Source organism: Lonchura striata, chromosome 6 (genome assembly GCF_050655825.1).
Source record: "Lonchura striata isolate lonStrDom1 chromosome 6, ASM5065582v1, whole genome shotgun sequence".
NCBI classification, from domain to species: domain Eukaryota; kingdom Metazoa; phylum Chordata; class Aves; order Passeriformes; family Estrildidae; genus Lonchura; species Lonchura striata.
Window position 1 is genome coordinate 20,164,335 of NC_140708.1, and position 18,445 is coordinate 20,182,779.

At 35.4% G+C, this 18,445-nt stretch overlaps 1 protein-coding gene across 3 annotated transcripts in view; it reads right to left on the minus strand.

The window, feature by feature from the left end:
* Positions 1-18,445, minus strand: part of ADK (adenosine kinase) — a 266,568-nt gene that overhangs the window by 123,105 nt on the left and 125,018 nt on the right. For all 3 annotated transcript variants that reach the window (XM_021549097.3, XM_021549088.3, XM_021549106.3), the window contains exon 6: positions 17,347-17,455. In XM_021549097.3, coding sequence (XP_021404772.1) covers positions 17,347-17,455 — 109 coding nt within the window. The remainder of the gene's footprint in view (positions 1-17,346; positions 17,456-18,445) is intronic.

Genomic DNA, 18,445 nt, shown 5'->3' on the forward strand with positions numbered 1-18,445 from the left:
TGAGATTTTTAGCTTCCTGAAAGCTAAACTATCAGAAACTATTTCCAAACAAGCAAACTGATTTCTGATCAGAGAGTCTTTCAGTTTGCCCTCTTCTTCACCAGCAGCACCAAATCAGACATACTGACTCAGGCCTTAAGGCAAGGACTATTCTCACATGCTGTTGATTCATTCATTTTGTCTTTACCCTCCCAAAAACTAGATGAATTTTTTTTTTTCTTCTATCTTTTGGTCTCCAATTCTCCATCAGTATTTAGGAAAGGATAAAACTAACCAGATACACCCTCAAAGTCTACCTTTTTGAGAAAAACTCATTGCTCAGCAACTACAAAAAAAGCAAAATTCAGGAAATAATTCTGAATAAATTACAGTCATACATCCTCAGCTCAAATACAGTGTTGAGCTCTTGGAAGCCAGAAGCAGGACTCTGTGATTGCAGGGAAACCTGGTGTATGAAAAGACACTAAGAAATTGAGAGCCAGGACGCCACAATCACATGGCATCATATAATTAAGAGATACTATATTTTATATGAGATTGAAAAAATTGAAGGATAATTAATACAAAAAAAGAAATACAAATCTATATACCCTTGCTGTATTAGGGCTTGTTCACATAGTAAAATATACATACAGTAAACTAGACTGTAATAGAATCATAGTCATTAACGCTGAAAAAGACCTCCATGACCATCAAGCAAATCTCCAGTACATTTTTTACTCTGTGGTAACTCATAGCAAGATTATACTTGGAGCTTATCCCTATTTTTGGAATGAAAGTACATCTTGCTGCTCCCTCAATGTGGTGTACATCCAGCACCACGGCATTCCTCAGTGGAGTGGCTGCCATGCTGCTATGGCCTGGCTTCTGCAGGCAAGCCTTGCGCCCTCCCAGCCCCGGCACCCACAGCCTGCTCCACCTCTCCAGTCACAAGTGTTCCCTCACTAACGAGCTCCATATGGGCTCACTCACATATAACTGCTTACTCCATGTCAACCACCTCACATATAATTATTCTTTCTAGAAGCCACAGCTAGCTTTGAGCTTCAGGAAGGACACAGAGAACAATTGGTCAGTGTTTCTGATACTGTGGGGACTAAAGGACATCCAATAAAACTATCATGTGGCAAGTTCAAAATTTAAAAATTCTACTTCATCCACACTTCACACACTACTTAAGTGTAAGACTTACTCCAGGAGGCCACAAAGGGAGAAGTTCAAAAAACTATTATTTATGTTTACTTGTAGAAAGCCAATAAAACTCAAGAACTCTTCAACAACATGTCACTGCCTTTAGATGAGGAAGACTGAGCTGCAGAATTCTGAAAGCTGAGAGGGTATTTTGTGCATATTTCCCTACAGCATGGCTATGATCTCCTACTCTTCCCTTAGCACTTCCTCTACTCCATCAACTCGCTAAAGAGTTGTAAATATTGCCCTCGCTTTGGTCCATGGTTTTATTTCTCAATTACGTTTCCATTTTATTCTGTTGAAGAAAATATTTTAAAGAAAATAAACAGTGTCTAAACCCCAGTTTTATGTGTTTGATTATCTAATGAGAGTAATATAAAAAGAAGAATTTATGTAATAAACAGCATTGGTTTAAAGCAACCAGAGGGGCTGAGGCTAATTCTTGATTTTGAACTTGAAAGGAAAATCAGTAACAGTAACTTTGTCCAAACCATGCCTGAAGATTTGTATTAAACTGTGTCCCTGTAGGTTTGGAGAGCACCTTAAACTATCAAGATCAATCAGAGCACAAAGTAGCCCTGAACAAAGCATTGCTCAAAGTAGCGTAACTCGCATTTAGCTAAATCCAACTGTCAACGTCCTGCTACATCCCAGCTGGAGCAGCACGGCCACCTCTGAAAGCAGCCTTATCCAACTGCTTTCAAGCCAGTCACAAACAGCTACAACTGCATGAAATACCAGCTTTGAAAGTGATAATAAATGTTGTGCGTTTCATATTAAGTTAAGTAGTTTTCATTATTTCTGTCACGTACATCACTTCTTGGGAGAATTCACTTAAATCCACAGGAATTTCCCTAACTAAATCCATTTTGACAAAGTAGCAACTTGAAAGTGTGCTTAATTTTGCATCTGACTTGTTAGTATCTGGAAACTTATTTTCTGAAATGAAATTATTTTTCCTTTCTTTTTTAGGATTAGCTTGTCAGAGTCAGATTACAAGTTATATTTTTATTAAACTCACCAACATTTATATTAAAATGTCAAATATCCATTATGAACATACGACAGTGTTGAATAAAATTTTAATAAAACTTTAATTAGCAATTATGCAGTACAGTCAACATAATGCATCAAATATTTGGGTGATCTTACCAGCACATAATCTCTTATAAAAGAGATATGAGATGTATATAACAAAAGTATGAGCAAAACTGGGGGAATATTACACTTAGATTTATGGCTACACTTGAACCACCAACCACAGGCACTCACATTAGCACAAGGCACATCAACCACTGCTGGTCTGGGGCTCCTAATGCCAACAATCACTGAACTTTAACCACACATGTCTGGAGAAAATGATTTGTTTGCTTTATTGTGCTTAACCAGTGTTACCCACTCAGGAAAACCACACTGTAAACCAAATGAGGTATTCCACATCCTAACAAAGTATCTTCAATATGTTGAATAAAAACATGAGTAGCATTACCTATGGTACTCTGAACTCTCTTATAATGTGCTCTTTGCCCCCTCTCACTTAATTTCCTCCTATACTGTGAAAGAAGTCACACCTCCCATGTATGACAACTGCTGCACACTGTACCATTACAGCTCTTTAGATGACTTATGAGGTCCATGACTCACTTTTAAAGCCTCACGTGACTGTGGGCTACTGAATCCTGCAGCTCATCAACAGGACGGGTTCCAAAAATGACAAGATGAATTTTTACATTTTACATCAAACTACAGCAAGCAACAGAAATCTTCCATGTGGCACAAGCAAATTAAACTATAAAATAAATGACAAAGTATAGAGAACATTATCTTGAAGAAGATTTAAAAAAATAATCTCTGGAGACTAAACCAGCCATCCTTGCAGTGTAAGCACTCTGCTTCCATACACTTAAAATCCAGGATTTTGTTGCAAAATGGCAACAATCTTTTTAATGTGGCAAGTTAGAGGGAGTAAAGATCACAAAAGAATGAAATAAAATTTTTCTGGCCCATTATTACCAAAACAGCAGAGGGTATTAGGGGGTTGAAGGATCTGTGGTATTCCATTATTTGAAATATTATGCCAAACAAGGCTATACAAAATAAGACAAAGGCAGATCAACCATATGTGTGCCCTTTTACAATGAATTTTAGACAAAAAAACACTTTATATCAGACATTACAAGCTAAGAGCTTTTGAAAAACAAACAAACTATAAAGTTCAATATAAAAACCAGTGTACTGAGAAACTTTGGGGAAGCTGTTTTCTCATCAGAGGTTTTGGTAATGAAAAAATTTTATGGCAATTACAAAGCCAAATGAGTCATTAATAATAATCCTTAACATCTGGGAAGAACTGGGTAGTTTATTATAACGTATTCCCAAACATTTGTGGCAATAAACGTTACAGAGCAGATGAACTCACTATGTTTCACAGGATTTCTAAAAGCTTTTCATTGTTCTTAAACAAGAGATTTTAATCTCAGAAGCTCTTTTACACCTGCTCTAAAACTTCTTATGGGTTTGTTGTATCAGGCAAATATTAACTCCCACTAATGTGCACAAGGCTTATTTTTGAACCATCATCCATTCCAGGGCAGTGATCATTTCTGAGTATTGCTAGGTAAACTTATCAATGAAGGCAAACAGAACTCCAAGCAAGTAATACTGTTGTAGAATTTACAGCTAACATATTTTATGCATTTCATCAAAATTCCATATTTAGCTGCAGCTTTTCAGCTTGAAAGGACTGTAAAGACTGTCCTAGGTTTGGCCCAAAGTCTGTATAGGATTTTTGCGTAAGATTTTGCCTAATTCATAATGCAATTTTTTTTTTTTTGTTGATTAAGGTCATATTAAGTATTTAATCTTATTTCATCTAAAATAATTAATGCACATAAGCAGAACATAAGAGTACACACAAAGTAACTGATATTTCTTTTTATTTAGCTGTGGGCTACTGCTGCCCTTCTGCTCCAGATGAGTCACTCTGCAACACTGATTTTTTTGCCAGTGGCCACATCAACAAACCAAAGTTCTTAGTATCTTGATCCCTGTTTTCTTGCTGTACTAAAACCAGAAATGTATTTCCACTGGACATTTTGAATTGGCAACACCAAAACCACAACTACGCAATAATATTAAGGTTTTTTGGGTTTGTTTTTCTTGTTTTAAGAGTCTTCCAACTACTAGTGGAAGCAGTTTCCAGGAATTCCATATGAAGATATGAATTTTCTATTATTTTTAACCCTAGCCTATTGTTAAATTAAAAACTATTTACAATAGAATGTAAGTTACTACTTTTAGCATTATAATATATACAGTACTAATAAGATTAAGAAGACAAAATGATGAGCTTACATTTTTGGAAAAAAAACCTCTTACTTTAACAATACAACCTAATTATTGTTAGGAGGAGGAACAAATCACTTTCCAAATTGCAACTGATTCATCAATTATATATGCACAAATATATTTATGAGTAAAAAAAGAACAAGCAAGAGCAATGTCTAAGGTTTCTCCATTCTAACCTAACTGGCTGTGAGGAGAAAGGAAGAAATGTGGAAATACTTTTCCTTCCTGGCAAATATCACTCAGCACCAAAATATCCTGTATTCTGTCCAAAGACCTGAATAATGCCTCCATATGAGTAAACAAGGAGGCAAGGATGACTCTGAAAGCAGTTCAAATATATATTAACTGTGATTCAATTATAGCTTTTTAGGTATTATGACCATTTACAGCCTACAGCTAAGAAAATGGAATACATGTCCTGGGTAACATGCTGGATGCTGTCTTCTACATGTAAAAGTCTAAATTCATCCCGGAATTTTTTACTCACTTATATGTTATAACACTGTACCATCACGATTAAAACATTTGCCTTCAAGGCAAATGTTAATTGTTGAGTTGCTTTCTAATTGGTAACACAAATTTAAAACAATTATGGCTTACCAAAATCTATTTTCAAATCTAAAACCAAGAGCTCAAACAGTGTGGAAAACATATTAAACGCTCTAACGTGGCTCATTAACGTGCAAGCTGTATTCTACTATATGAACATTATCACAATATTTCTGAAAATAAAACATTAAAGCACATATATAATTTTTAGACAAAAGAAAAAGACACTACATTATAACATGCCCAGGAGAATTTTTTCCCCAACATCCAAAGATTCATACTTTTCTTTTTAACCTCCGACGCTTTTGTCTTACTTTTCATTATTGTTTCCATTTCAGTTCTCCCACTAGGTCAAAAAGCAAGAATGAGAGATGCAAGCCATGAATCTTTTGAACTTAAAAGCTGCAATAATAAATTATCAGTTCAAAGTCCTTCCTAGTCCAGTATTGCATCCCAACAGCAGCCACACATGGATGTCTAGACAAGACTAAAACAAGAGAAGCACATACAATACTCTGGCAGCTGCCTACTGTTTTCAACAGAGATGATCTCCTACACAGCTCTGCAGTTGCAGAAGGACAGGAGTACTCTTCTGATACTCTTTCCTGTCATATCAGTGGTGACACAACTGCTAGTGATATGTGAATCAGCAGACACAATCAGATTATCTATTAATTAGTAAACAATCAAAAAATCTAGATACAATTCTAAAGTGGTTTTGCTGCTCTACCTGTCTCTGTGCTGTACCCGACATCAGACCTATGATGTCACTTTATCAACAGAGCAGTCAATAACCCATGTTTTTAAAACAAAATTGAAAGTAACTTTCTTACAGATGAGATCAATTCAACCTAGTGCTGTAAAAAGCCCCAGCAAGACGACTGTTAAGCCTGTAATTCTACATTCTATAAAATATGATATTTGGTTGGGGAGCATGACTCACGTTTAATATAAAATTGATATGGTAGAGTGACTGAATAAAGCAGAGAATATGTCTCCAATTACAGGGGGGTTTAATACTCTTTTGTGATATCTCTCTTCTAAATGATAATACTGGAGTTTTTCTGTTGTTACTTTTACCACTTTACAACACTTGGTACCAACTCTGCAATTGGGATTACTATAATGACATTTTTACTCAAAAGAAAAGAAAGTGACACATGCTTGCAATTTTACTGACATAATTTTATCATCATACTGATAAAACGAAGTACTTATTAAATTCGTATTTTGAAGGTCTGTAAGCTTTGTAATAGAAAGAAATTCAATGTTTTCAAGGTAATTAGAATCTGACTATTTTATATAATGTATTTACCATGCTAATGTTCAAACATTTGACTCTGCCGCAATACAAATTTCACAATATTCCATAGTCTAAAATTTTTAACATCATCTGCTCCTCTTCCATGGACTACATTTTCTACTTCTGCTGTTACTGTGAAATGCATTAAAGGCAGGTCACATGATTTCTCTCATGTCAACAAATGATGGCTCAATTAGGCAGATAAGAATCTACAGTCCTCAGCAGAAACTCTCTTCTGCCCATTCTCAGCAGTATAAAGAAGCACTTAGGGACAGCACTGGTTCTGGGGAATGAATACTTGCTATCCTTTTTATACACACTCATTGAAAATTTCTCTCTTTCTTCAGCGAAAATTGGATCCTTCTTATTGTTGAAAATTTTCCATCACTTATAGTTTGCAATTTTTTTCTACATTCAGTTGTAGTTCATGATTAAACGAAATAAAATAATGAGGAATTTAAATTTTAGTACATTGCTCTATTAATTCTAAGATGGAATTTGTCCTCTTGGAAATAAGCTATCTTAATACCTAAAGAAATAAAAAGTATTTTGCTCTGACTACAGTCCTCAAAGAACAGGGAAATTAATATTTAAGGAACAAAGTTCATTCTTACCTTACTTTGCTGTGACCAATGACAGTATGCACAATTATAAATGCCAGTATTGTCCTGGGTGCCCTGTGTAGATGGCAAGGTTGTCTCTTCTTCATTCCAATTACTCATATAATCTTCCATATCCACTACCTACCACTGTTTTGCTGAATTTCTTTATTTTAACCCTACTGTGAACAGAAATCTATGAAAAATACTGTGGTTTCTCATATCAGGTTATGCAGAGACAAAGACAGAATATTCAATACCACCCTCTTTCTCCCATTTCTTACATTTGCCTCACTCTTTCAGATCTTATGACTCTTTATATTGCTTAGCCTTTACTTTTCACAAAACACCTCAATGTTGTTCAGCACCAATTATACTCCATATGGTCTTAAAAAGACATGTTCAGAGGCATATGCTGAGGCATATTTCATGATAAATACTGCTAACTGCTGTTTCCCACCATTTTCAAATATGCAGGAAAGCATTGTTATATTGCATCTGGCAATACCATAGTTGGAAAAACTATTAGGAGCAGTGGGATTCTGCAAAACAACTTCTGTAACTGCAGTATAAAAAGTAGTAACAAAACAATCTTCTCATCTACACATCTTCAAGGGTAAGAATTGTTGACCACGTACTAACCATGGGAAATCTTCTGACTTCAGAAGAGCTTTGCAATATTTATGGACCATGAGGTCTGAGTATTCATGGTGAATACTCACCAGGTGTTTATGGCCAGGTGTTTATCAAATTATTTTGTTCAAGCAGCTAAATTATTTAGAAACATGAAAAAAACCCACATTATCCTTAACCAACATAGTCCTGCCAGTAGAAACATGGTGCAAGTATGATTGGGAAGGTGAGAGCATTTCTGCTGGGGCAGCAGCTGTTACAAAGTGCCTCCATATTAGGCTGCTTATGCCAGAGAGAAGCGTAAATCCCCAGGATGGTTTTCCACAGCAGCTGCATCAGCAAAATCCTTCTTTTATGGAAAAATTCTAAGGGCCTTTATCTTTTGTTTAAGTCAAACATTTGCAAGGATTAGTACTGGTGTTTTTATCTTGTTCAGACTGCTAAAATGATGTTTTATCTGTCAAGCACTACCTGCTACTACGATGGTCTGTATATTCCTTAGAAAGTAACAGTGTCTCACATCCACTCTTCCAAATTAAAACAATTCTTCAAAACCAGCACTTATTACTTATCCAGAGAATGTAGTATTTCCTTGAGCATTCTACCCTTAATTAAATGAAAAATAAAAGAAAAAAGAAGGATCTTCTTTCTTTTGACCAAACCAACCACTCTGAAGCTCATTTACCAAGGTGACCTGGTGCACTGCTGATTGAACAGCAGCCTGACCAGAAGGATTAAAGCCACACCACAAAAACTTCTCAGTAGCTCCTTTCAAATGAACTTCCAGAGCTTGCTTCTGGGATCAGTCAACTCCTGTTTAAAATAACCTGATAACAAAGAAAGTTGGCAGGACTCAGCCCTTCTGCCTCCTAAAGGCCAAAGAATTTATCAAGAAGTTGAAAAAAGTCCAATCTGCAAGGTGGACTATTTATGTGTTTAATGTATTATCACTGAAAATCGATGCAGAAGCAGTTTTTCAATATTAGGGGTTTTTTACCAGTTTTTTTTACTCCAAGTACACAATTACTAAGTACAATGTAGCACAAAAATTTTCTTGACACAGACTTTTAGGATATTGATTAGCTATGCTGTAAAAACATTTTTACTTTCTAAAAGGGTAATCAATTCTTGCAAAATCAAAAAGTGGCCTGCAGGTTTCCTATCCTGTTATTTCAAAGCACCTGTAGTCTACAGTGAAGATCAATGCCCCCCAGTACGGTTTAAGTTTTGGGATAAGAAGCAGCATATTTTAATCCCCTTGCATTATGTGTATGCATATTTTAACATTCTGTAACTTTACTGCAAGTTACTGCTTTGAAATATCATACCCAAATGTTATCACTTCAATGTTCATTTCAAAGCAAATCATTCATCATAACTATTTGCAAAAAAAAAAGAAAAATTGTATTTAAATAACTGCACTGTCCTTATTATACAAGGAAATAATAAATGAAACTGTAATTTTTACTTCAGACCAAGTAGTGGGCTATCATAAATAGCTTAGCTCTAAAATTACGCACAGTCTTTGCTGTTAAAAAAATAAACTTTCTTCATGTAAAACAGCACAGTTGCAGAATTTGTATGTTTTTTTAATGTAAAAGTTGATGATATAGATACAATACATTTTTCAGGGTTATGTAGACTATGACATTTCCTCATGTTAAAGAGATCAAGTTCTTTAGAAGAAAGAAGGAACCTCACATTTCAACCAACTATACTTAAGAGTGCTGACTATGAATTTATGATAAATTTTGGTAGGCAGCAACCAAACCAAACAAGTTTAACTCAAACTAGAAAAATTCATAAATTTCAAGTTTTGTCTTTAGAATAGTCTTAAATTAATGATTCCTTTAAAATGTTATCGAGAAGTACTGAAACTAAAATTAATATAAGATGGAATCAATATTGTTTCAGAGCTTGAAATGCCTTGATTTAATGGTGCTTTAGTTTTGGGATTTTGCTCTAAGAAAGTTGACATGGTAACAGACAAAATTCATATGCTCTCACAGGGAGAGCATCGAATAAAGCCTGACATGCAAGAGAAACTACAGTAAAAATTTCCCTTCCTCAGGGAGGAGACTCACCTCACTACTTAGAGTATGAATTCTTCCCTTCTTAATTTACATTTAAATAAGTGTTTTAAGTTTGCCCAGACTTTATATAAGACTTGAGACACAATGTCCCTAAAGGCAGAGGCACCTGGGAGCAGAGGTCTCTGCAGTGAGCTGTGGGTGGCACAGCAGGTCCCTGTCCCTTGTGAACACCAATTCTCAGCACTCCTCAGCCTGCTGCTAAGCCTGATTCAGTCTTTGCAGACAAGTATCTTACAACCAAGAGACTGATATAGTATTTCAACAGATTTACATATTCCTTTAATGAAATAAAAGCATGCCCTTTCCCTTCTTCTCCCCACGCCCCCCTTTAAAAAGCAATATACTTTTAAAAGGGTAATGCAATCACAACCATTATGTCAATGAAAATTACATGCTGGGTTTATCTCTGTAGGTATCTGACAAATACAAAGCGTGCACAACATCTTTGGAGTAATAATGATGTTTTATCATTTTAATTACAAACACTTTGAAAAAAAATCCCTAAAGTGTACCAATTGGGGTGGTCTGAATTAACAGTAGCTTGATAGCCCAAGGGTAGCAAAAATAGATTGAGCTACCAAATTTCATAGTAGTTATAGCAGCTGTCTTCTTGCCTCAGGGAACCTGGGTATTTAACAAAGCAGACAGCTTGGCATTGGCATCTGATTAGTGATGTGGGTTTTGTTGGACAGAATACGCACAGTTCTATTGTTTCACTATTTGGTTCAGAATTCAGAGAGCTATGGAATCATTTCGTTTTTACAGTTAGCTTCTGTGTATTCACTTGCAGGTATTGTAAAAGGTTATTTTCTCACTTATCACTTGCTCCAAGTAGGGAATATTGTCTTGAAACGAGCAATGAAACATGACAGGATTTAAATGTCAGGGTCAGTTGCTTTCCCATTTCTGTGCCAAAATTTTGTTGAACCAACTGTGTAAGTTTTTCTAATTGGGCAGAAAAGTGAATAAGGTGAAATCCTGTTCTCCCCTTATCACAGAATTATTTGGAATTTAATATAATTGTAAAATATCATTTATTCTAGCCTAACTTTATAAGGGAAATTTCTCTTCACAAAAGAAATCTCAGAGGTAAAATCCAACTACTGGGGCTTCTGGGAGAGGGGATTGATTTTTATTTTTCTAATCCCACAGTAGCCTGACAGTTTGGGCAACTACTGGGGTAAGGCAATCCCTAGTTCAAACCTAATCTGCTTAATAGTAAAAAATCTCAGTTAACATGCTTTATCTAAAAAGGTTTGATCTCGGGACATAACCTTAGCACATACAACAATATTACTCCAAGGTTTGTGTTTGAACTTCATACAGGCAAAAAGACCCCCCACGTGGCTTCTCTCTCTTTCATTCTTTAAGTATACATCACAAATTATTGGGGCTTGTTGGCAGAGTTCAAATCACTGAACTCATTGCAAATAGTCTACTTCAGCTAGAAGTACATTCTTTTACTCTATCAAATCCATCTGAGGTAATAAGACTTGATGTTTTATTCAACAGAGCTGAGGAAAATTGTTGCACAATAGGTTAATTCAAAATGGCAGCATAGAAAATGCATCTGTCAGTGGGGATCAAATTACAGGGCAAGCTCCTCTCAATGCTTAGAAAAACAAGTCTGCAGTTCTACAGATTATGTGCATGTGTGTGTTTAAAGGGGTGGGAAAGGAGCTAAATATCTGAGCTAACCTCCAATTAAAGTCAATCATAAAAACAGCCAATTTAATGAGTACGGATTTCTTTGGGTAATTATAACACCAACCATTTTTTTTTTTCCTCCTCTCTTTTAAATCTGTAATTCTGCCTTCTTTTTATTGCTTGCTTTGTCATTAATCGCCTCAGGAACTTGATTTCCTAGCAACAGACTCTGCCACCAAACATTTGGCTCCTTTTCAACATTTTCTTTGTGAAAAATGGCACCGCTATTGCCGCCTGGCTGTTGCAGCTAGACTGGCTGTGTAAGTGTTCTAATAAGGCATTCTTCTAAAAAAACCACACGAAAATCACATGATAAAAGGAGCAATGACTGAACTTCACTAATTACTGAGCTGAAGAAACATATCTGCAATTTAAAGGCTACTGGGGTAGGAGGAGGACTGAAAAGGAAATATGTATGTTCTTCATGTTAAAAAACACAATAACATAGAAGTGAACATTTAGAACTAAATATTTTTACAGTGTTAGACAGATTGTCTATAATTTTATCCTATAGAAACAGGAGGTACAACCTTTGTTAAAAGCTAATGATGTATTTTTCTTCATCAAGTACAAACCATTCATTTGAAGAATGACATCTTGAAGACCAAATTTCACAACAAAAAATAAGAAGAAAGTTTCTCATTCATTTTTTCATGTAAGTTACTTGGGAAAACCCTAACAAAATAACAAAATAGTTTATGCATGAGAAGTTATACCTGAAATGGTAGCATAATGCACTCCCTAAATATATCACAGGCTGACACAACATGTGGCTGGTTTAGACACAGCACTTTTTGCATTTTAATCAAAGAAATAAGGCTGTGAATTTCTGTATTTATGAGAGAGATGGCTTCTTTCCCCATATTTGTTTTGGAAGCCAGTAAATGGCAGATTTACTTCCTGGTTAAATACAGAGTCTACCATCTCTCCACAACAAATGGATCCCACTTCAGCTATGACCTCCAGAAAACACAATGCCTCCAGATGGTGGGCATCACTAAGGAGGTGTTATCCCAGGCCACAACTAACTGTTGCTAGATGCACCTTCTTCTCTATGACTGACACACTCAGTATGGTGTTTTCCTGGCCATAAAACCTATTCATCATTGTGAGAAACAGTTTTGCATGTCAAATGGCATAACACACTGGTGCCAGAGCACTATGGCAAAAGTTATCAACGGGGAAAAAACTATTGTGAAGTTATTCAAACAAATGTCCTTTTTAAGGGATATTTTGCTTCCTGCCAGTATCTTGTTTCTTGTGATGCACACACAGACCTAGCACATTTCAAAGGAAAAAGCCTATCACAATCCATTGTAAGTTATCATACTCATCAAAGCAGAAAATTACAATAAAAATGCATTCACTGAATAAGTCTCTAAAAGGAAGAGACAGCACAAAAGAAATTTCATTTATACTTATATTGTTGTAATAATCAGCATTTTTTTCTCAAGTAGAATAGCCAAACCCCATGTAGAATGTTATTTAAGTTTGCTACTCATTGCTGACATCAAGCTTATGTTTTGACAGACTAATGTTGAAACCAGATAATTCCTCCATCAAGCCCACTACACTACCACAGCATCTCTCTGCTTAGACAAGCACTTAGGCATTAAAAGAAAATAAATATAAAAATACCACAGTGTTTTTTAAAACAGACTAGAGTGGTTGGAGTTTTAAAAATTTGTCCAGCAGCTAGGTGTGTTGCATTGGGTTCATCATGATTTGCTGTAATAAATGACATTTCCTCCTGGAAACTGGGCCTAAGTCCAGAATTCCTGGTCTTTATCAGAACTGTCATTATCATCAAAATAAACAACACTTGATATTAATTTTGTAAGCACAGAAGATGCTGAAGGTGGTGAACGTAACTCAACTGTGAGCTACCAAATCTAAGCAGCATTAGAAAATTTTATACTCAATGTGGTACAGCTAAAGGGCATCATCATTGAGAAACGTCAAGTATTTACTGTGCAGAAGCAGGAGAAGAAAATAATTTAAATGTTTACAGATTATGAAATAACAACAGCAAATAACAAAGATTTGTTTGGGTTTTGGAAGCCACTTTACTGATCCATTCTAAGCTAAGACACACATTACCACAGATTGGGAACACAACTGCAGTCAACACTGCCATTTCAGATGCTTAGTAAAGGAAAGTTCTTGGGAAAGAAAAAGAAACCAAGCACAAAAACTCAACTGAAGCACAGAAGGAGCTTTCAAGAAGAAATACATTACTTCAGCACCAAGAAAATACGAACATCAAATGCCAGTTTTCCATCCACCTCATAATCACCAACTGCAAACACTGAACAAATGCAGGTGTTGGGCCGAATTGAGTAAAACTAAATAACTGGCTGAAATAAGGATGGCTAACTGGAACAGGAGAAAACACATATCTGGGAAGCCACCATACTTGTAAACAATCATGTTCACATATGGGGATAAAGTTAAAATTCAGCTGCCTGTATGAGCAAGCCGTATGTATTGATACAGTAGATTTCACAAGGTTAAATGCAGTTTTTAATGAAGGAAAGCATTTTCTCCTTTTCCATTTTCTTCCCATTATGGAAGACCAAATGCAAAATTTCTTACTTATATACAGTAACACAGAGTTACCCATTGGAGTCAATTGACTAAAATTCTCCTCAATTTTTTTTCTGCTCTTCTAAGTAACTCTTATCAACGTTTTTTTTTTAAACCAAAACCACTGACAATAAAAATATCTTTACATTTCAGGCCTTTGTAAACTACGAAAATTACCAGTTATACACTTCAAGTTGCATTAATAATGTCAAAATTATTATTTGTGTGCAATGTTAAAGAAGTTGAACACCAGCAACTCCCACAGGTGCCTCTTAAAATAAGACAAGGCGCACAAATATGGAGTTTTATCACCCAAGTTTGTAAGATGCAACTCCGACACAATTTCTAAAATGCAAGTCCTGACAGCAAGCAGAAACTCACAGAAACAAAACCAAATACAAACAAAAAAAGTAATTTGCCTGTTCCTTCCCCAAATTTACAATTAGTTTCATGTTGTGTCCCACTCACAGCTCCAGAGACTGAATGCCAGTGTTTAGTGCTATCATTACTCTCAACATATTCTGAAATAAGGGAAATGTCTGAGGAAGAGACATCTTCTAGCCTCAGTAGGAACCAAATAAAATTCCTCACAGTGAATTTTAATCAGACACCAGCAGCACATCTAGCTGATGCACAGCGAAATGAATATGACAGAATGGAAGATATTATGTCAATGGTATAAATTACAACAAGTATAGGAATTATCTCTGGAGAAGGGAAAGAAATTGCATAGACTTTGACAGTACATGCAGCCTATCTTAAATGACACAAAATAGAGTAATTTTAAAGGATTAAAATACATCTTCAAAGTTTACCATCTTTAAGAAAGAAACCTGGGGCAGCCTCTCTATTTTACTTCTATCTATGATTTACTGGATCCCATTCTCCACTAGTCTTTCTCTAATTTGTCTGCTGGATCTGATTACCAGATGGCTAAAATAAATGTATTGTGTTCATTCATGGCAACAGAAGTTGCTTTTAAGGGCTCTGCCACAGCTTCACTATGTTTTCCTTTGTACCTACTCCTCCCTCTGTGAATTGATTAGATTTCAGAGCTAAGTTTCACGTGAGGGTCATTCTGCTGAATGCTGCATTGAAAAGCATATTATCTATTCTAGGAAGCACATACAGATGACCACAGGATATCAGAGACCTGTCCTAAAGCAACAACTGCCCAGTTCTGCCAAGAAAATAAATTGTTTTATCATCTCAGGACATGGATTTCCAGAATAAGTATATGTCACTGACATACTCTTTAATGCAATCCCAGAAATAGGTGACAGTTAGATAGAAAGAAGGAAATGAAAAGCAACATATGCACAGTACAAAGTCAAGGAAGGTAACAAGACTAAAGTGAAGACAGACAACAGCAGACAAATTATAGACTCAGATCTACCCTCTACCTCAGGAGTGGAAATTGCTCCCTACATGGTTTCGTTTAATCTGGTAATCACTACAAACCCACAAGTAAAGAAAAGGGCATGAGCACACTGTAGCCTGAAGAACCGTGGATGGTTCTAGACTGTCTCCTCTTCTTCAGTAATGTTACATATGCAATCTGTAATCTCAAGTGATAATACTGTTTTAGAAATCTGAGTTGATCCCATCCTTGAGTGCTTTTGCTATACATGCGAATAAGGTTCTTTCTTCACTCAAAACATCTCCTGCAGTCATATACTTCACTAATCTGAATTGCATATTGTAAATATACAATACCCTTTATTAGTATGTCAATGTTGTTTTTCTATCCATTATCACATGCACATCTTGGGGTATCTTTTCAGTTTAGTACAATAATTCCCTGTCTCCTAGACAAAGTTTGGATGTTGTAGAACTGGCATCTGAAAAAAACAGCTTTTAATATATACAAGAATCAGTGCAGTGAATCACCTAGTCAAAATTTAAGTGATCAAACTGAACACAGAAGACTGACTTCAGAATTAAAATAACAGGAAGGCTTTATCTTAAAAAAATACAAACCTGCTTAGCACCTCATGTAATATTTCACAGTTTTCCTGAAGCATCTCCACTAAGTTTAATTTTTCCAAATTGTACATTAGAAGCTTCATTGAGAATGATATACAGGCATTGGGAAATTATTAAAAAAAAACAACCCCAAACTTAGTGCAGTAAAACTTTTGGGGATATTTATCATTCTTTACTTTACTTTCAAAATTTTTCAGCCAACAGCAGTAATTCCCAAGCATGGCATTTGGAAAATAAAGAACTCTGAACACATGAATAAAACAGCAATAAAAAATTAGTAGACAATACACATACATATATTTTAACTACAGCACAAACTTATGGTCATAACAGCGGGAGGTATTTTTTTTTGTACACTGAGAAGGTTGCAAGCATTTTTTGATAGTTATAAAGGGGCAGTCTTGGCCATACACAAGAATCAACAACAACCATGTAAAGCCTACAGCAGTGCACACTAACTGGCTGGAGGAGACATTAACACCATCTAAAAGAGCTAACTGTATTTTCAATGAACTTATTCCTCCTGGATAATCAATTTTTTACACTTTTTGCCAGCTGTTCCCATATAGTTCAGGTAGCAGAATGGAAACAGTTGTCATACAGAATCCATATATTACATGCATGTTATGAGGTTTTAATCTGTTATAGATGTTCTACGTTTGTTAATTTTGATCAGTCATATCAACTTGAGAGCAAGGTGAAAACAAATTCAACACTGCTATTTAGGCAAAACATAATCTACACAAATACATTTATTTGGATTGATTAATTCTGGATGATAAGAAAAGAATACTAATTGTGAATCTACTAATGTCCCATCCTCAAACCCCTCAAACCCCTCTTTATTCCAGAAGAATCATTAAAATCAGTTTGCCCCACCACCCACATTTAAGAGATTTGTCACACTCATTGTTTCTGAAATATTGAGTTATAAGGTGCCACAGTAATTACTATGGAATAAATAGCAATTAAGATTGTTCACACAAATAAGCTCAAACTGTTTGCAGTGAATAATTATGCTAATAGTGTTTTTCTACATAATTTGTGCATCCTTCACAACGATTTACTAGAAAATGTGAAATGTAAATTTGATGCATTACTACAAAAGCTCAGAATATGTTTAGTTCTTATGATTTTCCCATCAATTTAAGTGAACATACAACTAAAACATACTTCTGCATTTGTACATCTGATTTTGAAGAAATCAAACTGTGCTGGAATTGAAGCAGTCATTTTCTTTCCCCCTCTTCCTATAAAATCATTCAAAAGCACATACAACAGACATACTCATTGCTTAAACTTCAGGATACTCTAACACAAACTTTAGCAATTTGAAAGAGGCTGAACTTACTGCTATATAATAAACTTTGGCCTTTTCCACCAGCTTCCAGTTCTTCTCCAAATCAAGATGCTTTTCCTTCTTATAGCAATTAGCAGCAGCAAGGTTAGCTACAAGAGACCTGAAAGTGATTAAAGAACAAGTATCAGACCCTCTGTAAACAACAGTACTGCCAATTTCTCACAAAGAACACAATTTCACAAAGATCCTACAGAACATAAAAGCAATTAACAAAGAGCACCACAAGCCACATATACTTTATTTGACCATTTCATGAAAAGTGAATAATATATTTAAATAATAGATTAAATATAATTTAAATCTTTTATTACATAATGTATCTTAAATGGAGCTACATAGTTTAGGTAACCTATCACTATTCTATTGTTCTGAAGGTGCCTTCGTTTGCTTTGAATCAACCTTAGTTTCATTCTGTGATCAACTCCCTCCAACTCCTCTAACACCTAAAAAAAAGTAGTTACTCCAGTTTATCTTCTGAAAATTATTTTCCCTCACTAGAAGAAAAAGGTTGATGGATATGTCATTTAAAAGGGACTTGTTTTGGGGCTTTTTCCCCCCATTAGACTCACATTTTCCTTTACCAAATAAAAAAGGGTCAGGTTCCTACTTTTAGATGATGAACTGTTAAAAAAAACTTTGGCTTAGCTGTGGATTACTGGAACACTACCAAAAACTCATTTGTACTTCCTTCTTTCCTAACAAATTATAACACAAGCTGTGGGACACAACATCCATTACCAAGAACAAAAATACTTGTATCACATTGCCTCTCTTACATGCAAAATTCATTCTATTTTAAATCGTCTTCCTCACCCACTTCACTCAGCCTTATGAAACACACAAAACATACACACGTACTCCTAAAAAGAGGTCATAACTAGACCTCTACCTCTCCACTCTGGCTACCATAACCAAATTCTTCTATGCAATTGTATTATGAGAATGTTTAATAACATGCAGTATTTAGAGAAAGGGCATTGGGAAACAGGTTATTTCCATGCTAGCATACAGAGTTTTAAATATAATTTTCAAAATTGAATAGTCAATGAATGCCCCTGTAACATTAACACACCAGTATTTTGTGATATTT